The 23,252-nt window shown below is 30.9% G+C and overlaps 2 protein-coding genes across 2 annotated transcripts in view; both read right to left on the bottom strand.

Annotated features, from left to right (window-relative positions):
- Positions 1–7,206, bottom strand: part of Hn (phenylalanine hydroxylase) — a 62,372-nt gene extending 55,166 nt beyond the window's left edge. The window contains exon 1 of the mRNA XM_085825696.1: positions 7,052–7,206. Within this exon, the coding sequence (XP_085681822.1) occupies positions 7,052–7,108 (57 nt within the window). The 5' untranslated portion in view covers positions 7,109–7,206. The remainder of the gene's footprint in view (positions 1–7,051) is intronic.
- An 8,170-nt stretch (positions 7,207–15,376) lies between these two features.
- LOC118182761 (telomere length regulation protein TEL2 homolog) overlaps positions 15,377–23,252 on the bottom strand; it is an 85,119-nt gene continuing 77,243 nt past the window's right edge. Inside the window, exons 18-20 of the mRNA XM_085825693.1 lie at positions 19,012–19,127; positions 18,087–18,169; positions 15,377–15,493 (exon numbers count right to left, since the gene is read on the bottom strand). Of these exons, the coding sequence (XP_085681819.1) occupies positions 15,458–15,493; positions 18,087–18,169; positions 19,012–19,127 (235 nt within the window). The 3' untranslated portion in view covers positions 15,377–15,457. The remainder of the gene's footprint in view (positions 15,494–18,086; positions 18,170–19,011; positions 19,128–23,252) is intronic.

Genomic DNA, 23,252 nt, shown 5'->3' with positions numbered 1-23,252 from the left:
ATTTTGTTTTCCTTGCGTGTGTGTTTCATGCAGCTGATTAATTTTAGCTTTATTCAAGTTGATATATATTGTTAAGATACTGCCATGAGTCGCATATAAAGAACTATGAGCTTATGTCTGTTTTTTTTTTTCCCTCGTTAAAAACCTCCTTTATTACCATTAAATTTTCTATTAATGATTTACTTCTCCTAAAATAAAATTCCTATCCTTACTTCTCTGAACCTGAACTTCAAATGCCAAAAGAAACTTTTTAAGTGGCCTTCAAACAGGTTAGTAATAAAAGACCTGGACAGGCTAGGCGAGACATTCAAAAGAAGTTTAAGGTCAGTATTTGACCTTCAAGAGTGGGAGGTTCCCAGTGATGCTATTTCTTCTAAATTGTATATTCTGAGAGAAAATGTAATAATAATTCAAAAACTGTTAACACATGAAGGAATACAAATGAGCAACATCAGATACAGAAAGGAAACTTAATAACTTAATTGGTTGCAGTGTTTTGCATATATCGAATTACTAAGGCTGTATTTGTAGCTGAGCAACATCAAGGATTTGTATTTGCTTTGCATTATTTGGACTTATTAAAATGCAAAACCGAAATTTTAAAAGAAAAATGACAAAACCTTGACAATTCAAACTAGATGAAGTCAAGGTATGTTTGATAATCAATTTTTTGTGCTTCTTTTAATAAAAAGCTGACTTTTAAAGCAAACTATTTACATTTAAACATTACAATATTTAATTAAATGAAAATTTATTATCAATTATTGGTATTTTAATTTGTCACTAGTTTTTTTTTTTTTTTTTTCCAGTAAACGAACAAAGAAGTAATACCTGTACCAAATATTTGCAATTATTAATTTCCATTCATTGGTAACAACAAGTACTTCACCTGATTTTCTATCCACTTTTTTAATGATGGATAATATTTTACTTGCTCACAATTGAATTCTCAACTCTTTTGCATTTATATATCGTAGTGTATAATACATTCACAAAACAGACTTTCTTTTTCATTAAAGCCCAAATAATGAAGCAGACTCAATAGAGAAACAAGTCTGTAGTATCAAGAAGTAGATGCAGGGCAAGGGAAGGTGAAAACAAGAATGATGATTACAAGATAAGTAAGTATAAAGAACTGTCATCTTCTTCATTGTGTATTCTTGTGATGTAAATGGTAGCACGTTCAGTTAGCACTAAAAAACCTGTGACTCAAATCCCTGTGAGCGCATGTGATTTCTGTGATTTCCGTGTGAGCGTCCTATAATTTTTAGTATTTCCTGCGCTGAAGGTGGGGGGGGGGGGAGAAGTATATCTATACAATGGCATAAAACTAAATGTAAAAGACGGCAAGTCGGACATCACTTGGATTTGGTAGACTTGTAGAGACATTAGGTATGTTTCGGAAAGCAGAAGACTTGAAAAATGAGCAACTCCCTCCCCGGGAATCGAACCACGGACCTCTGGAGTACGCGCCCAGCGTGCAGAGCACTACACTACGAAGGCATGTTAAGAAGGTGGGAGAAATACCTTATATACTGAGATACGTGCCTCTCTCCATTTGCCCTTTAAATGGAGCGAAGGGATGTATGTTATTATTACTTTCTACTCCCTACCAAAAATGCTAGAGCAAGAACGACGAGAAGATTCTTAAGAGCTTAGAACACTCTAACGTATGCGAGGAATTAATGCGTAGTACGTGTTATTACAGCATGTTGTTTGGACGTATTTGTGAACGAACAACATTGGTAACTTTTGTAATGTTATGTGATGTAAAATTTTATGCTACGTTACATTTAGAATTGTTACCTACCTCGAAAACAAATATCAAATTAATCCTTTTGGCTTCCAACATTTTTCCGCTAGATCCGGTGGCAGAGCCAATACGGCCGGAAGAAGTTATAGAATTTAGAGGAGCACTGAGTATCGAAAATTAATGATGGCAAAATTTTTAGAATTTAGGAGAGGTATTGAGCTTCAAAGTTTATGCGCAGCAAAATTTTTAGAATTCCGAGAAATCGTGTACAACGGAATTTAGGACCCACAGAGATAGCGAGTGACAATATATGTATCATCGGGTTTTTCCCCCAACCAATCAAAAGCCGAAAGTGTGATACTGGCTAACATCAATATAACGTCAATTAATGTACTGTTATTGGCTACGGTGCGACTCTCCTAGCCAGCAAGTGTTTGAAAATGACATGTAGGAATTTCAATTAGTTTGAAGAAAAATTGCATTTACAGCACACCTGCTTTCTTTTGTTGAATTTTATATTCTCCATTCCCAGACTTTTTACAGTGGATTTTTTAAAAATTTTATTCATTTATGTTATTTATTTTTCGGTTGATTGTCGGGAAGTCCAGATATTAAATCATTCCGCATATTAGACATCCAGACATCGAACTTTGTAATGCACATCTTTATTTAATTTTCGCTTACGAAAATAATTTAGCTGGCGCCCTCTGAAAATCGGTGCCTTAAACAACTGCCCATGTTGCTTATACTTGAAACAAGCCGTGGTGTTGATAAGCATTACATATCAAATATATACGCAACCTTTTTTTCCCTTTATTTTATTCATTTATTTTTTTTAAATGGCAAATGTTTTTCGGCACATGTTGACACCATTTGCCGAAAACTGATAGAAATATTTTCCAAAAAGTCTTAAATTAAAATGTTCAAAATTTTGTTTCATTTTCAAGTAATAAATAACACATGTAGCCGCCTAGACGGTATAATGAATAGGGGAGGTAAACCGCTGAGTTGGCTTCCGACCCAGGTATAGATATATCCATGCAGAATTGATTACAAACTCGGCAGGAGTCAACCACTAGCTACCAGGCCGCAGCCCTGGGCAGCACCGGCTGAGCAGACGACATTTATAAAATGCAAAAAAGAATGGATAGGGAAGCCTACTGGGATACCGAAGGGTCCGGGTTCGAATCCCTATGTTTGCAGTGCTTTTGCAGCGTGAGGCATTCTAAATATATGGCGAGCCGTAGGTCCTCTCTTGTGGTTTGGTGGTAGGAGGTGTGGGAGTTCCTCGAGTCGCCCCCTTTCTGGGGTGCTCTCCCTCAAAATTGGGGAGGGGGGAAGTAGCAGTCCAACCTCCTCGAGACTCTAGCATTACATGGGCAAGACAACAACTAATAATACATATAACGACATGACGAATAAACATGATCGTGAATGAAGACAAAGAATGTAAAGAGGAAGGGAAATTATAGAAATATTTTCGCCAAATACATTTATTGCCCCACTATTATGTGTTGTGTTTGAATATTTACTTTTACAATTATATTTACATATTAGTGCCTTTTTAAAGCCTTGAGGCTTTCAAGGAATGCAGTGCCAGTTCGTGGCAAAATTTTATTTAATATGATTACATGTTCATATCTTTGTTTCATTGAATTTAAACGGCACTTGCATTTAAATTGCATTTGCAAAACTCTTAAAAATGAAGTCATTTCCATATTAAAATACATTTTCTGCATTCATTGAATAAGTAAGTCTAATAACTGTAAACTCATTCTTAGGCTAAGGCAAGAGAAGATTTACCTTAATCTCAGATAATGGTTCTGTCTCGAAAAGATCAATATCAGAATTTATATGACATTCTTAAAATCCTAAAAATTACTTTAGAAGGATAAGCATAGAGATCTGTCATTGTGCCAAGCTTATTTTAAAACCAATTTTTCTAATGAAACCTTCAATCAGCATTTGGAGGATATCCTGTTTCTTCTAGAAATCAATGAAGTAAGCTTAGATCCTGATTCATTGATGATTGACTTAGGACTATGAGATTCTTGAGCATCAGATCTGTAAACTCATCTTAAGGCTCTTCTAAAGACTGGACCAATAAGAAAAGTCCTTAATTTCTGAGGATTGGACCAATAAGAAATATTTAAGTAGCATTACTGTCGGATTTAGAATACATCTCGCGGTTATAGCCTTGAGGAAGAGAACATAGTGCGTTTATATAAGTGTGACAAAAATGCCTTGACAATACTTGCCTTTATGTAAAGGAGAAAAATAATATTATTATTAAAATTTATTTTTATTAATGAATATTATAGTTGTAGATTCATTAGGTTATTTTTAAAGCAGGAGTGATGAAAAATAAGCATCGCCCTCGCCGAGAATCGAACCACGGACCTCTGGAATACGCGCCCGGCGTGCTGACCACTACACGAAGGTATGTTAAGAAGGCGGTAGAAATACCTTAGATAGTCACTTTGATTATTCCAGATAATGGAGAAGGTTTGTAGCATATAATACAGGAAGTAAATGTATAAATGTCTCTTTTCTCCGTTTGATATGAAAATACATTGTTATTTCAAATGGTGGACACCTGGAATTTAATGCATTCGTCATGAAGTCATTTAACCATTTCATCACCGAGAATTTTGCCCAAGGGCCGATTTTACATAACAGAAAGAGGAAGTTCCTTCCCAGTTTTGAGTATCTGCGTCGAGTTTGCAGCTCTAGTTCTTAATACACATTCTCATTTCATTAGGCTTCTTGTATTCCCCAAATTCATATCTGGCGCGGAATTCCTGAAGACTGAACTGCGAATTTTATTTGTAGAAGGTAACATAATTTTAAATATTAGACCACATTTAAATTAATGCAGTTTCATAAATAATAAAACAGACAGACAAAGGGTGTCGCTATATTTTTTTTTAATATGAGAATGTACGTTTATATTTTAATACAAAAATGTCAACTACCATTATACGGTATAGATAAAAAGAAAATTTTTAAAAGTTTAATAACAACAAAAATGAATCTCTTACAAATAGCAAGATTTTAAAAAATTGAGTTTCTGTGTAAAAACAAACTGTGTAGGAAAAATACTTTATACGAAAGTAAGAATATTAGCATCGAAAGAAAAAAATGCTTTTGTTCGTGCCTAGATTTGGCGCACATAGTTCAAATTTAGAAAGTTCTAAAATTTCTTGGGGATGGGAATGAATTTCACATCGTAAAAGCGAATTTAAAAAATTTTCAGTCATTAATCATTGCTGGTCTCTTAATTATTATTTTCAATTTTTCTTATTAAATTTATCAAACTACGCTTGCAATTAGTAAAGTCTACTTTTTTAGTCTTCTATGTTCATCAGCTCTGTCAGTTTTAGCTGATGAATTTAATTCCAAAATTGATCATTCTTTCAGTAACTGTGCTTGCAATTATTAAAATCCATTTATTTAAAGCTTTCTGTGTTCATTAAATCCGTCAGTTTTGGCTTATGAATTTAATCCCAAAACTGATCACTCTGTTCTCAATTACTGTACTTGAAATTAGTATAAAAGCCTTCTCTATTTATCAAATCCGTCAATTTTAGCTGACGAATTTAATTTCAAAACTGATCCTTTGTCTCTCTAATTTGCAATTAGTGACGTGCGCTTATGTCACTAATCATCAATTCATCTAATTTAATCATCTAATACTAATTCATTCATCACTTCATCTAATTCGTCAGTTTTAGCTGATGAATTTATTTCCAAAATTGATTCTTCTGTTCTCAGTAGGAGACATTAAATTTCCTTTGACCTAAGATGTTTGAATGAATGAGTGTGCATAGAATAATTTATTACCGAAGCAAACAAACTGCTTCTTTGTCATTAGGTCTTTTTCTTAATATCTATTTTTAATAAAGGTAACTGGTTTCCTCCAGTTTTAGAATTCAAATTAGAACGCTTTATCTTTCCTATTACGTAAATAGTAAAAATCGTGAAAAACTCCTTTTTCAAGAAGATATTCTGTTGACTTTCTTTACATGTGACATTGATAAAAAGATGCAATATAGTGTTTCAGAGTAAGTAATATGCAATTTGCATTTAAACCGATTTGATGTATTATGTTTCTGTATTTAACATTCTATTCAAACAAAAACTTTAGCACACAAGAAAATGATACAGTACCAATTTACATCTTTTAGTCAAGTAGTTTTGAAATTCTAGGATTTAGAGAAAGGTACATGAAATTTTAAAAGATTACATAGTTTTTCGAATAGATAAAATAGTATTTTGAAATAACAAACTTACTTTGAACAAAGTATTGAATCTGTTTTGAGAAGTTAAAAATTTAAAATCCAATTTCAATGACTTCTCCTTACTTTTTGAAAGTATATCTTATTTTTTCATAAACAAATTAAAACGTTATTAGATAGTATTGTAGATACGATACAGAACAATGTAATGCAGATATAAAAGACTATATTACATTTTTTCAGAAAAGTTGTTTAAAAGTTTGCAACATTTTCAGAAATTATTCGATAAAGAGAAAAACTAAATAGTTCTGGAAAACTGGTAGGTTAAATATGCAAAAAGACAATTATTTTGTATTTTTATTTTCACCATCCGAAATTTTTACATAGATTTAAAAAAAAAAAAAAAAAAAACTTATCTCTGATAAGTCCAAAAAATAAATATTTAATAATTTCAGAGATTACAATTTAAAACAGACATGTAATTTGTAAATGATTCTCGATGTTAGTATTAAATTGATAATTTGCTTTCTTTCTTACTTGAATCTTAAAAATTTACGCCGTAAATATACTAATATCTTGAAGCACTTTTTGTGCTTCTTTTCATCCTTTTATCAAGTGAAAAGAACTTTATAATGGCTTAACCCTTATCAGGCTTCATAAAGGTTCTTCAAATATAAAAGATTATTATGCAAATTGATAGAAAATATATTCAAAAGGAAAATTTTTAAAATAATTCTTCTTTTAGCTATGAAGAAACTTAATTTCGTTCTTCATTTGCAATAAATAACCTATTCTAAAATCTTTAATTTATAAAGAATTTTGTTTTATGATTTAATATTGATTGTTTAAATGAATTTTTTTAATTTCTCAATTTCAACAGCAATTAGAATTATCGAATATTTTGTAACTTTGTAATAAAGTCTCTATCAGAAGCGTCCTTATTGGGTCAAATATGAAATTAACAGATTTTAATAAGCAGTAGAGAAATATAAAAAATGTATAGAAAGTTTTCATTATTATAGTCTAAAAGATGCTTTAAAAGGCCTCAAAATTATTTTACCTTTTCAAACTTAACCCCGTCATATAAAGTCTTGAGATCAACATTAGCAGCAGCCATCTTTCAAGCTTGAAACACGAGCCAGTAAACGATATTCAAATTTTAACCTTTCTCATTCGGACCACACAGAATTTATTCTTGAGTCAATAAGATAACAACTATCAGAAACACTACAGAGATCAAATATTTGATTTATCGTTTCACTTATTTTAACTTCTTACTAACTGCTCATCAAGATATTAGATCCCAGTATCTTTCTCTGATTTGTTACTAATTTGCAGTACCATATTTGCAGCATATGCTTTCACAAGTCTGATGTTTAAGATAAAAAATCTAAAAATTTTCTTGCGAGATTTAAAAAAAAAAAAAAATTAGGTCTGCTCTTCTTGATAAGAGAAGTGACTAGTTCATTTGTGGCAATTTTCGGATGGAAACAAATCTTAGCTCATGGGAGTCGATTAGAATAGTTGATAGATAAATCATAGCCGAAAAAAACCGATGATCATTTATCGTTGCATCGTATGTTTGATAATTTTTTTAAATAGTTTTTAAAATAATAATGGTGCATTTTCACAGTGTCAGCGCTTGAGATTTTGAGATATCCTAAACGGCAATGCCTTCTAGATATGTTTTACTAACTTTAGTTTTCCGCTTTGATTACATTGGAACCAGTGGCGTAAATAAGGGTATGGAAAGAATACCGTCGCATAAAGGCTTAGAGGGCCCTTGAATGTTCTGCTGAACCACATTTATGTGTTTAAACTTAAAAGACGATGGATTCTTTTATAAATACTATATGATAGAATCCGTCTTCTTTTAAATTTTCAGGGGCCCTCTGGGTCATATGACACAGTTAGGGGGCTCTTGAAAGCAGACAAAAAAAGCTGAATTCAGTGTTATATACTCCAAAACTTCAACTGAATACAAAGCAGAAAAGCTATATCCTTTTAATTTGATTTATATATCCTTTTAGATCTAGATAATATCAAATTAAAAGGATATAAGCTATATCCTTTTAATTTGATTTATATATCCTTTTAGATCTAGATAATATCAAATTAAAAGGATATAAGCTATATCCTTTTAATTTGATTTATATATCCTTTTAGATCTAGATAATATCAAATTAAAAGGATATAAGCTATATCCTTTTAATTTGATTTATATATCCTTTTAGATCTAGATAATATCAAATTAAAAGGATATAAGCTATATCCTTTTAATTTGATTTATATATCCTTTTAGATCTAGATAATATCAAATTAAAAGGATATAAGCTATATCCTTTTAATTTGATTTATATATCCTTTTAGATCTAGATAATATCAAATTAAAAGGATATAAGATCCTTTTAATTTGATATTAGATAATATCAACTTCTCTAGATAATATCAAATTAAAAGGATATAAGCTATATCCTTTTAATTTGATATTATCTAGAGAAGAGCTTTCGCTGCCCAACCAGTATAGTGGTTAGCGTCGCTGGCTGCCGTTCGAATCTCGGAGATTGCAAGGCATGGATGTTTGTAGTGTCGGTGCGGCATAGCGGCACTCTAAATATGTGGCGAGCCGAAAGTCCTCTCGTGTGGTTTGGCAGAAGGGAAGACCTTCGAAACATAAAAATTAAAAATGTACCAAAAACTATTTCGACATGAAATCATTGAAGAAGGTGAAGTATAAGAAAATACTTCAGCTACAGTCATTAACAGTGACGAAAGGTCAGACAATATTCCAACCGTTCTTAGAGGTGTAAAAAATGAAAGATATTCATCCAATTTAGGTCATTATTCAGAAATTCTTACAAAGGATAAGAAGGAATTTATTTCAAATTTTAGCCTTTCCAGACCATACCAATTTTCCCCGAAATAAAGATAGCAGATCATTTTCTTCTATTCATTATTACAGTGAATTAATAACTCCGTTTTAGAGACAGATTTTGCTTTGTTATTCGCTTGAACTTAAAGACTATTGCGAACCATGTTGGATAATTTTAAATAAGGACAGACGTGGTCAACAGAAATACAGCAGTGGCAAACGTTACCCATGAGAAAAAAAAAAAGCGCGAGGGAAGTTCTCATCATATTGCAAGCTCTATTAAACAGAAAAATTTGGGAAGCAAATGACTGTATTGATCAAATAAGGGGAAAATCTGTAAAAGATGAAATTAATTTCAGATAGTTTTAGGGAGATTAAATCCGGATAACTTAAAAAAGTAAGAATAGTTAACAGTAAAAAGTAACAATGGTTACATAAATAGCTAATTTTTTACCTGATGTCAAATTATTGAAAAATATGACACTGTTGAGACATTATGTATTTTTTGAAAGCAGGAGAGATGACAAATGAGAAATGTCCTCGCAGGGAAGCGAAACACGGACCTCTCGAATACGCGCCAAGCGTGCTGACCACTATACCATGTAGGCATACCAAAAAGGCGGGAGAATTACCTTACATACTCCCCCTTTTAAAAGGTGACTGGAGATTAGGGGACCCAATCGCCAAATCCTACTGCTGGAGAATCATCATCCACCACTATTTTAGTTCGGGCACCACTGTAGAGACATTTGGTTTTTATTTGAAAGCAAGAGAGATGAAAAATGAGCAATGCCCTGGCCGGGACTCGAAACACGAACCTCTCGATACACGCCGAATGTGCTGACCACTACATCACAAAGGCATGCCAAGAAGGCAGGAGAAATACCTTACAGTGTTATAAAACTGCTCTCAAGTTGAATATTTGAATTCTGCCACATAAAATGAGTTATTTGATTGTTTAAGTAGTATTTGTTTGAAAACAAAGCTTTTGGATAAAATCAAAAATTCTCCTTTTCTATTTCTTCTAAGAATATCGTGTACAAAGTAATCGTAATCACGAAAAACTTCTGTTATCATATTTCAATGGAAATATCCATTTTGACTGTTCCCGAATTCATTTGGGGGCCACCAGCGGCCGAACAGTAAAGTCGCTAAACACTGGTAGTTCGGTCCGAGGTTCGAATTCCCCGAATGGCCTAGCTGCATGGGCCTTTGTAGTTTTCCCCATGTGTATCGTGTATACGAGCCAGTTTTCCTTAGAAAGACCTCCACGAAGGCCTCCCATCCCCTAGGAAGATGGCCCTCGAGGCTTTGCCGTAATCGCATAAACCAAACCGACTCCATTTTTGGGTGGGTGGGATTACGTCTGTATGTACAGATAATATAAAGGACTTTTTTTTCGACACTTGTATGTTCGCATGTACGTACATATGTATGTACATATATGTATATATATGCATCGCATAACTCAAAAGCAATTTGCCGTAGAGCATTAAAATTTTGCACATGGGGCTGCTATAATATCCATTTCTGAACTTCTCTTTTTTATTGCAGTGAACATCTACATATATATCAACCCCATTACCTAGGCCTTTATTTTCGCAGTCGTTGGTCGTAGTCATATCTTCCCATTACAGAAGTGTTTTAACCGACGAAAAATGTCTTGGCTATGTCAAATTATGAAAAAAAAAATATATATATTTTTTTAAATAAAAAATTCGACAAATAACGAAATTTAACTTTTTATTCGGTCTCCCGGTTCCTATACTTATACTTGGGAAAGTTTTGTACTCTTTATGAAAAAATAAATTAGACGTTCGATTCCCGTACGACAAAAACTGACCGGGATATTCGATTCAAAATTTGCAATTTTTGATGTCATTTTCAACTTGCCTTGAGGGATTGGGTAATTAAGTTAAAATTATTGGAGGAAAAAACTTTAGATGAAATGCAGCAAAAAGTGTGTATAATTGAATAGGCGATACAAGGAAGTCATGTCCATATCAGATTTTTAACTATTAATCCTAATCTTGTTCCTAATATCCTAATCCTAATCTAAAACTCATTGTTAAAATGTTGGCTCCTGGAAACCTCGATTTGGGGGGTTAGTACTGTAAATTTATCAGGAGGGCCAAGAACTGTTTTTGCATAGGGGTATAGTTACGCCAGATTGGGATAGCTACAATTTTGTAACTAATTTACATGAAAAATAAATTATCTAGATGTGCGACTTTTATGAAATTTAATTGGCAGAATAAAGAAATTTCGTAAGGATAATAGAAGTATTTGTCTAGTCTGGTAATAAAAAAAGAAAAATTATTTGATTAATACTAAGTTTTGTGTGTAAGGCTATGGAATTCTACAATACTAGTACCTTAACCTTTTCGGGCCCAGCGGGGAAGGTATACATGTTTCAACCATCGTTTCTCTTCTTTCAGTAGTATATTGTTTTTCTTATTTCAATGGTTTCTCTTATTTGGTGGTGGTGGTCAGTGGTCCAATAAAAATAAGCCCCGTTTCACGTTGTTGTTTTATACAAATAGTGTTTGAAAAACAGTTTTCATATACTTGACCAACTTCGTATCGGTCATTGTATGACATAATCATACATTACCGCTGCTATATGTACGTAATTTTAGAATTAATGCATTTTAGAAGAAAGTGAAAACTATTTTTGCTGTTTTTAAAGGTAAATATCTTCCATTCATATTCTTCTTGCAAAATAAATTAAAATAAATAATAAGTTGTAAGATTCCTACTTTCAAGTTTCAGCTAAACCTGAGGAATCTTAAGAACTAGTAAGTGAATAATCGCTTTAGTTCAGTAAACAAAGAACAGATACTCAAGAAGGGTTATTTGCAGAATTTGAATTGCAAAATTGTTTGTTTAAGTAATATGGCCGGCACGTTTAGCATGTTTAGCTGATATTTTTGGAGAGTTAAATGAATTAAATTTAGGATTATATGGGGAAAGTTAATTTGTTCACCATTAGAGATAAAACAAATGCAATGATAAAATAAACTCGAGCTAACAATCAACGAATTGTGTAATAATATTCTAAGCTTTCTACAACTTTCGGAAAGTTTTTCTAACCAAAAATAATTTGAAAATAAAAAATTAGCATCTGACATTAAAAAATCATTGTTTTTCATTGATAAATAATTTCAACATGTATTTTCCAGAGGATTATGAAAAAGAAAGTTGGGTTAGAAACCCACTTTGTCCAAAAGTACCTGAAATTTTACCTCCTATGAAAAAGAAAAATTGACAGAAATTCCCTGTGATCGAACTCTAACGGAAGATTTTTGAAAATAGCACATTTGTTAACCCTTGGATGAACAGCAAAAATAGAATTCAAAGGCATTTCAAATACAACTATTCAATTTTGATTGCCTTTTTGAACAACCTATTTGTGTAAAGAAGGATTTTCTTCCATGTTATATTTGAAAAATACAAAAATAAATATAAACAGATCCTAATTTATGGTTAAAAGTAGGCGAAATAAGACCAGACAAAGAAAGTGATCTCTCTTAAACAGGCTCAGATTTCACATTAAATTTTTAGAATTAAAGTGTTATAACTTAAATTTTGATAATTAGAATGATCACCAATTTTTTATCTAATATTTTTTCAAGTGTGCATATTTAATACAAACAGCCAATAGGTTATGCAAATGGCAATATATATATTTAACATTTCTTTTGAGAAAATGAAACATAATCATTGTAAAATGTAGTGGTGGTACTAAAGTTTTTCAATTTTTGTTTAGATGGTATGTGTTAGTCAAAGGTTGAGAACCACTGCCCTATTTGATGCCATTTTTGACCAAAGATCATCAGATAAAGGACTGTATGTTGGCCACAATATACCAGCTGGCCCATTTCAATCTGAGAAAAAGCATTTGATGGGTTGCAGTTTCGTTTTCAGCAGATTAATAGTCATGCTCATGTACTGCATTGATACAGGAAGCAATAGTTTCTGTAAACATGGTAAGCACTGCCAAGGTGGTAGTTTTATGCCTTGAAAAATATTTTGGTAGTATTAATTTAAAGAATTTTTTCTGTAGTTAAAAGCAAATCTAAAATACATTGCTGACAAAAGAATATTAAATTAATATAATTCACATTTATCCAAAAACTATAGATAATATTTAAATAAAAATAACAATTATTTGATAAAAAAATATTATAAAATATACATTTAGAATAATTAGATAATTATCCTGCTATGCTACTCCCCTTTCAGCAAAAATATTACATTAAAGAAAAATACTGTATGTAGTGTGGAACATATTAAATTCTTTTTCATTTGAATTTAGTTTTGTTACATTACGTTGTAACTTAGAAAAGGAAAATAAGTTTATATTAATAAACAAAAATGAAAAAATAAAAAGTTCATACACAAGCAATTAAATTATACACAAAAAATTATTGCTTACATTAATCTCTAATTTAAACTGTAAAGTGTAATAGTTTTTCCAGACCTAGAATGTGTTAAGTCATGAGTCTGAATGATTCACTGTACAGAAGGATGTTCAGAAGTCTTTTAGATTCATATCATGAAGTTGGTAATATAGTCCATGCCAGTGGCATTGTTTCACCTGAAGATAATATATTGTGCCATATAAAAAGGTCTCCGTGGTTTTTTAGTTCGTTTTTTAACACAAATTTTCTTTATCGAAAATCAATTTTAATCACGTACATATTGACCATTTTAATCACGTACATCTATGACCTTTTGCCATTTTTCAGATAGCTTCATAGTTCCATCGGTGTAGAACTTGTGTGGTTTATTCTCCAAAAATTGGCCAAGTGATTTTCAGCGGCACATTGGTCGGCCAATTTTTTACCTAATTTTCTGTTGGCCACTTCTGGTCACTCTTTCTGGATTGTTTAGTTCAAATGGTTGAGTTGTGCGCAGTACAGGGCCAAACTGATGGTCTTGCCAGGTTACAGCATCTCATAATGGACAACTCCCTTTCAATCTAAAAAAATTCAATATAACCTTGTTTGATGATAATCAAGGCTTTGAAGTCATCTGTGGAGGGTCAATAGCCTTTGCCCATGATAACTTGCATTTGATATTATTGTAGTTCACTCATTTTTCATCACCTGTAATGATTCACTTCAAAAATGGTTCGATTTCATTGCATTTCAGCAGCATTTCACTGATGGAATTCAGCCAATCAAATTTCTTTGTGTTAATTCATGCAGCATCCAAGCATCGAGCTTCTTTTTTGTAGCCTGCTCTTTTCAAATGATTCCAAACTGTCATGTGCTTGATCTTTAGTGCCTCTGCTATTTCCTGACAGCTTGCATGCTGGTCTTGCTCCATCAGTTGCAAAATTTCATCGACTTTTTCAGTGACAGGCCGACCAGAGAGAGGTGCATCTTTGACATCAAAATTTATGGAACAGAATAGAGCAAAACACTCCTGGGTCCTTTGTTCACTCACAGCATTCTTACCGTATACTTCACAAATTTTCCGGTATGTTTTTGCAGCGTTTTTACCTTTTTTATAGTAAAAAAGCATCACATAGCATATTTCTACAAGTATTTCACTCATTTTCAAATCAATATAACATTTTACACGAGCAACAAATCAGAAAACTATCTTCACAAGCGATGGAAGCTTAATGCCACCTTTTAAGCACATGTTCATTTGAAACAATCGGGCAAATGTTGCCGGATATATAGGCATCAGCACCATCTAGTGGCAAAAAAACCATGGAAACTTTTTATATGACCCAATATAAGCAGTTTTCTGTCTATCAATTACTGTATTAATATTTCTCCTTGATTAATATTCATGCTTTTCTCTTTTAAGTGTGCATGATTTTAAATCCTTATGAACAAAAGTGTTTCTTTTTGTACTTGATTGGTATTAAAATCTCCATTTACTTTTGAAAATTACTTAAAAGTATAGTGTTCTAATTTGGTCTTGAACTCAACAAAACATTTTCCAGGCAGCTTGAGAGATTTACCTTCTACCACTTGTGCAATAGTACAGTTAGCTCCATCATATAAGGCAACACCTAGCTCTAATACTACAATGCTGATTGATTTTTTTAAATTCATTTAACAGTGTTTCATAATAATTAAAACTTATGTTTTCACAGCACTTTCAGGATTTTAAGCAACTGCTCAGTTTTCCCATTTAACTGAAGGTAATGTAACATTGTACTCTGAAGTTTAATGCCCCATATGATATTAAGACTTCTTTTGAAGATTTGACGTTAAAATTGTGCTCCTCTATCTGTATTTATACATTACAGAACACTAAATAGAAACCCAGTTTTCTAAGAAGCTTCTGTCACTGTTTCAGTAGAGATGTTCGATAAAGAGACAATGCCCATCGAACATGTAAATTAAATTTCCCAGTTAGGTTTATTGCATTTTTAGGGCTAATGCTGATCAGTTTATAAAACTAACAAGCAATTTTTTGCAATGTTAACAAAAAAATACGAAAAAATGAATATGTCAAGAAATATAATAATTATTAAAACAGTACCAATTTTCATATGCAAAAGTATTTATTTACAATATTTATAAATATTTAACAGTTTTTACAACCATAAAAAAAAACTTTGGGCTTTTAAGTACTAAATGGATCTACCATCAGTGGCAATTCCTGAAAGAAAGAAAAAGTTGTCATAGATCCAGAATTTTTATATGAAAGAATGTAAAAGAATTACAGTAACTTTTCCTAAAACTTTCCTGTTACTAGCATATAAAAGGATACAAAAATTAATTCGTGAAATTTTATGTAATTAAAATACGTATGCTATAATTCAGAACTGCAATTTCTGCAAGACAAAACAGCATTAAGATAAAATTTCCAGAGGTAAGTTCACTCAGAAGAATCAGATCTCTGATAATTAAAAATGCTTGTTTAGATGTCCAGTCATATTTACAAATACAAAAAAACTTTTAATGCTTAACATATTCACTGCCATCTGTAAGAATACTAATAGTTGACAAATTGAGTTTACTTGCCAGCTATGAGATAACTCACTATTGATCGGCTTACCTAAATCGCGAGTATGAGTATTGATACTTGATGCAAAGAAAGGCTTGGCATACTGAAATGGATCCTTATTTCTCAAAATGTATTGTTATTGTGTATTCACTTGGGGAAATGTTATAAGCAGACTGATTGAATTCTTATTCAATGACTTTTACAAGACTAATGGAAAACAATGCATCCTATGTTAAGAGCTTTGCATGAATATGCAGAAAGGGTGAATGTTGTTTACCTGAGTTATCTCATAGTTGCCACAGGGTGCAAAAATATTATTTCTTGTGCCAACTGTAAGTATACTCGTGTGAATTTAGTTTGTACTAAAAATAATGTGTTATATTTATATTTAAATGATAAAACAACAGAAAATAATTTTAAAGCATAAAAATGCAGATAGGATCTTGGTGTGCATAACGGATGCACTTATCAGCTTCGACAGAAAACATGTTAAAGAACCGTAAAGTTTTTCTTTAAATCGCACATGTCTAATTCATCATATGACTGAAAAATAAAAGAATAATAGCATGAAATGCTTGAAATTGCATCATTAATGTGAATATTTATTTTAATTAACTGTTTCTTTTTAAACTGCCAAAAGCAGCAAAAGCAATTAATAACCTATGTTATGAAAAATAACAACATTTGAAATAAAACTGAAATTACAGTAATCTCAAATAAATGACAACAGGAATTTCTAGACGTCTGACTGGATAAAGTCATGTATGTAAACAGTACAAAAGATGCAACCATGACTAACATCAGAACGTAAAAATTTCAAGATTTCAAAAATACTAACTTGCATTTCATATTTGCTATATCCTTCTCAACTGACAACATACTTAGCTAACAACTTGCAAATGGAGTACAAGAGTTGCAATCAAATATGCAAAGTAAAGAAATTTATTTAAATGGAGTGTTATAAGTTAATCTAAAGAAACATTTTAGTGCTTCATAAGCATCATTCATTTTTGTCAAAAGAAAACGTTTAATGCGCATGAGATCTCTTTATGAATTATTTTATTAATTGGTCTCTTTATGAGATATCTTCACACATTTGAAAACAAATATTTTCCAACATGTAACAGACAAATATTACAATAAGAAAAAAAAATTCACCGACTATTTTGGATGTAATATATTTGCAATCACTATCATGCCAGAATTTTATTCCTTCGTAAATTACAGTACATATATATACAATTCTAAAAGATTTCCTTCACGAAACTTTAGAGAATATTTTTCTAAACTTTTTGCCTTTGAACTTATACCTATAAAAGAAACCTTTAAAATGATAAAATAGGATTTCCTAATATGGTTATAAAGGCTCATTTTACAAACTACAAAAGAGCAAATCTGTTTAAGTTGCTCCAAAATTGCCTTCAGTGTTTTTTTTTTTTTTTTTTTTTTACTTTAAGAACTATAAATTCAAAACTTGCATGACCCAGCAAAACAGTGTTAGAAAGCATATTAATGCCTTGCCATAAAATGATGGGTGAGATTCATGGTATTAATGACAAGCTAAACATGACAGACACAAGCCATATTCATAAACTGGTTTACATGAGTCAGATTCATAATATGGCTTTATAGGTTACACATGAAAATCATTGAAGACTGAACTAACCACAGATAAAATTTGCATTTGTGGTACAGATTACATGCTGAGAACAAGCAGTCCTTGTGGCGGAAAATTATATATCAAACATAAACAAAAGTTGCATCAGTAGCACAGATTAAAGGTCTAGGGTAAAATTCTGGTTCATGTTTTACACACACATATACATGCATCATTCAGACAGGCAGGCAGATATATATATACATATATATTAGAGTCAAGAAAATAGCTTCCTGATCTAACAAATAAGATAATTATCTACAGAAAGCTGAATTGTTTTCCCTTATTATAAGACAATATGATAAGGAATAAATATGTTGTAATTTAAAAGTTTTAATGTGGAATTTAAATAAATGAAAAGTACCTCAAAATTAAATTTAAAGAATTTTTCAATGATTGATATAACATATATTTTACTGCTGCAAGTTATAACTTACACAGAACTTACAAAGTCATACTGAGTATCATACTGAACAAATATTAAAAAATTAACATAAGAATATGAATTCAACATTCCATATGAATTCAACATAAACACAATCATCCAGTATAAGAACAGAATAATTTTATACTATTGAAAATAACTACCTCTTTCAGAATTCCTATTATTAAACCAAGAGCATGAGTAGCTTTTAGCTGACAATTAATATCAGGATCATCATCTATAACACCTGTAATATAATTGTTTTCTGTACATGTAAAAATATAAATAAAAAAATTTCATTGACAGCAAAATATGCTAACTAAACATACAAATATGATATGATTTGATTCAGTAAATATAGTTATTATTAGATTGCGATTAATTATAATTTACATAAATCCCATAAAATTATACACATAGCTTTCCCATAAATACTATTATAGCTTTATAAAAAGTATTTATAAATTAACATATTATTTCAAATGTGTAAGTAAATATGAAAGAAGTATCAGTAATGACTGTAAAGAACCTGTTTCTTTGTATTCAGTACTGCATACAGTCAAACCAAATTTTAGTTATTTAATATTCTACATTACAAGTTAAGATAAAATACAGTAGCATAGTCATAACTTTATGCATAACTAAAGGCTCCTTACAAAAATTATTTGCAATACAAAATTTATACAAAATTACAAATAAATTTGTTTACTTACAAAATTATTTGTAATAATCTGTAATATTAAAATGGACTTTTTATATTAAACATGATTTTAATCTTAAGTTGCATATCATCAATACAAAATAATAATATTTCTGGAATATAAAATGTTTTCCTAAATCACCTTTTTCAAGAGGTGCAGTGTAATATCAACTGAATGATAATGCATGAAACAAAATATGCACACGTAAGCATTTCAGAGTGAAAAAGAAATTTCTGTACATGCAATTAATGAAATTATCTTTCTTTAATTTTTAACATTTCAAATTGATTAAATACCAGGTAAAATATAATTCATGCTTATATAGACAGAACATATATTAAAGTATATTATTTTAAAGTAAATTATTTACTGTTTCTGAAAGTCTTACTTTGTAACCATTTTTGACTATCCATTACTTCATCTAACATTTCTGAGCAGAGCAGATAACCAGGGACACTTACATATATAGTAGCTATAGCAAAAATTACAGCCTGACGAACAAATCTAAAAAAAATAATTATCATTGACAATCATACATATATTATTAAGATAATTTAAATAAAAGCATATCCTTTTTAATCAAAAAATATTTAAAAAGAATAGCATATTGTGCAGCAACATTATTTCAAATAGATGCCAAAAATGGCAACTATTTCTTAAAGCCATTTTATAATACATCACTCAGTTCATTTAACTAGTTATAATACAGGTAAAAATATATTAGCTCACTATTAATTCATAATTCTAAATTTTAATTTTACTGATATTTTTTGGGTAATTTCATTTCATTTTGAAATTTCCTTATTATATTATGCTAATAGAAATACAAATAGGAAAGAAAAAGCTTTTACTTTTCAAAGAACTTTTTAAGCACATTTTTTATTTTTTAATTAAAGAAACACAATAAGTTCCCCATGTACCACATAGTATCACATGGGGCTTACAGAAGTAAGTAAGGAACACAATACAAAATAAACAGAAGAAAAAACTTAAATAAAATTAAGAATGATTACAAAATTTCACAATAAATTGACAAAAAGTGTTAAAAGCACTTCTCTCAGAAATACATTGATAAAATTCTGGAGGCCAGTTGATATTTAAGTTTTTCAGTTCCAGTTTCAAGACTTTTCTTTTGTTCTTATATTTAGGACATAGAAGAAGCACATGTTCAACATTCTCCTTTCCACCGAGGCTACAATCACAGACAAACTCGGAGCTCAACTTAAATCTATTCAAATAACTTTTGAAATTTTCATGGCCAGTAAGAAATTGGGTTAATTTATAGTCTGTGAAGAAGTGATGACATGACAATCTCATCTTGATAGAAGGGAAAAATCTCTTTGTTAAGCTCCCTTTATTTTAATTAATAAATTCGTGGGTCACAACTCTACAATACTTTCATACATGACCTTCTTATAAAAGGAATTAGGAATATTGACAAAAGTGTGAATTTCCCACTTAGTCGCAGCCTTAGTAAGGAAATCGGCTCATTTGTTCCCAACAACACCTGTATGACCACGAACAAATGAAAATGCAACCGAAATATTTTTATCTTTTAGGTTTTTCAGTTCTTTTTGAATCTTGATAATGATATTATTAGAAGAAATATATTTTAAGATCTCCAAGGATGAAAAGGAATCAGTACAAATGAGATAGTCTGAAACAGCACTATTTTGTTCAGAGACCCATTTGATGGCGAAGTTTAAGTCCAAAAGTTGAGCTATAAAAACGGTACATTCATCTCTAATTCTAAATTGAAAGTGCTAAAATTCAAGACCATTTTTGAAGACAACAAATGCGAGACCAACCTTGCCATCAATTTTGCTGCCATCAGTATAGCAAGTTACAGGCGAATCATCTACGATTTTATTGCTAAACTTGATAAAATTAACAGCATTTCTTTCTGAAGGATGAGGAAGATCAAAGAGTTAAAATACAATCACACTGAGAGACAGTAGAAGCAGAAATATTTTTCTTATAAGCAATAGCATGAAGAATGGGAACGTCAATTGGAGGAAAGCCAGAAATTGCATAAACAGACTCATAGCTAACGGTACGATATCCACATATGACCCGCAGAAGTATGCGCCTTTGAACAAGTCGTAAATATCTATAATTTATCTTCTTCTTGAGCGATATACCCCAGACTTTAGAGCCATACATAATGAAGAGTGCAATTCCTTGTTTATACATGAGCAAATGAACATTGTAATTAATACCGTATGTGTTGCGTGCAATACGACTTAATCCACGTTGTAATCTATCTAAAAATAAAATTAATAACATACATGCATATAATCATGCCAATAAACTTAACAATTTATTATTTAAGTATATAATGTCCACTTATCAAACATTAATTAAATCTTTAGAAAATACTCTAAAATAAATTAAAACAGACCAGATCAAAAATAAATATTAATCAGGGAAATCACTTGTACAAAAAATGGGGGGGGGGAGGATCCAGCTGTCTTTCAAATTTCATTAAGAGCCAGAGGATAATGGAACAAAAGTCCCAGCTTTTTTTTTTTTTTTTAGGAACTTATTATCACAATTTTTTTTCCCCATATCATTTCCTTTTTTACCGATACTTAGGGATCAGTAATTCTTCTAAAATTGAATTTCAAAAAGATACTATAAATTCAAATAAATTAAAAACAGGGATATTTGAAAATGTATAAGAGATTAAGAGATCACACAGAAAATTTGAATTAGCTAAGAGATTTGGCAATTCTGAAATTGTGATAAATTCTTTATATATATATAACTACAGAGAAATTGGTTTTTACACATCGCCAGAGCTAATGCAACCTGTGCAGTCGCATTGGGCAACAGGATATAGGGGCGTAAAATTTTGGATTTAGAAATACGACTGACATTCCAAAATGACAATGTTCAAGGAGGATTTTAACGATTTTTTTCTCTCCTTTTTTTAGACTAAGAATATAGGAAAAAGAAATCATTTGTAAGTATCAGTTGCTAACTCCAGAATTTATGCCTTCCTTTCTTGGGGATACAAAATCATAAATGAAAGTTAGTTAGCAGTTGAGGCAGAACGCTGCCTCAACTGCTAACTAACTTTCATAAAGTTCTTCTAAGTTTTGAGTTGAAGTAACTAAAAAGTTCTTCTAAGTCCTGAGTTGAAGCATGAAAGGACTTTGTCCCACCCACATGTGGAAATGCAGATTTCATCCAGGATATCCAAAATATTTAGATCTCACATTTGGAAATGTGAGGTCTCCGGTTTGGCTTAGGGATCTTTGAATGAATTCAAGGTCAGAAAGATGAAGCAGTTTTATGTGACAGGTTAAAACACAAATTTTCAATCAGATGCTCATACACTAAGTGGAAAAATATTTCAGTTAATTTCTGGCATAAATTGCATTTTTTTTTTCCATTACACTTATTGAAATTCATCACTTCTTCACTCATGGGGAGAAGGAAATGGAATGGATGAATTTTTTTACTTGAAATTATGAATAAATCAGTATTATTCCAATTCTTCATATTGAAAGTTTTCAAAATATTGTCACATTGCAGATAAAATGCAGGTTAAGAATTCTTTAAAATCCCTAAATGAGAATTAAACCTGAGGGCATAGAAAGAGATATAAAGATAGAAAGGAGATCAATAGGACATTGGAACATTATGGCAGAATATGTTTGTTCTATTTCATATAACCGAGAAATGAAAAACGGCATTATCAAATAATTGAAGCAGCTATTTAAGAGAGTATCTATGAGTAAAATAAACTTACATGAGCATTTCAATAATCATTATATGTCATAATAATTCAGTAGATTGAAAATGTCAAATAAGAATGCCATAAAAAATTATTGTATTTAAAAAAAAATAGTACTATTCCTTTAATAATTTATTATTTTTGAAGCTATTTAATTTAATTATTTAAGATCTACTGCCTCCCCTGTAAATCCTAACATAAATCATAACATCACTAATATATAAGGCTTAAATGCTTTTGATGTTAAAAGTGGCTACAAGTGGTGGCGTGTTGCACAACTTTCAATTATTGATAGTTTTATCCTTTTTGATTTACAGGAAAACAAACTGGAGGTAATTGCTGAAGTGGTTTCACACATGCATAGTGTAAATGCAAAGAAATTAGCCTTGAGCTCCTAAAATATATCTTATTTACTAAGCATATTTTAGTGCTTGAGGATTTCTCCAAAGACAAGAGCTATGGTATTTCTTAGCTTGTAAATTATTTATCATTCAAAAATTCCCACTAATCTGTAAAAGATAATTCTGAAGATGTTGAATTTGTTTTGAAAGTAATATATTCATTTCCTTTCATTTGAAAAAATGCAATAAATTACAATTCACTTTAACAATGTGAAACATTTATGTATAGAATTCAGTAATGTGCAGTAATTTGTGTGTTACTTAAAATGAATTGAATTATTATATTATGGCAAGCACTCAGGGACTATTTGTCTCAGGGGAAGAATGCTTTCGTGAAGTACTTCCTAATCTTTATTTGAAATGAAATTTTTAGAAGAACTTCATGATATTCAGTACTTAAAATGATCAATAGTAATACATAATGATAATAAAAATGCTAACACACAACTAAAAGTATATATTGCTTTGAAGTTTCGATTAATTAAC

This window comes from Stegodyphus dumicola, chromosome 10, assembly GCF_044657685.1.
Source record: "Stegodyphus dumicola isolate Sdum_Otavi_A_Nest chromosome 10, ASM4465768v1".
Classification (NCBI taxonomy): Eukaryota; Metazoa; Arthropoda; class Arachnida; order Araneae; family Eresidae; genus Stegodyphus; species Stegodyphus dumicola.
This window is presented reverse-complemented; position numbering and strand designations above follow the sequence as displayed.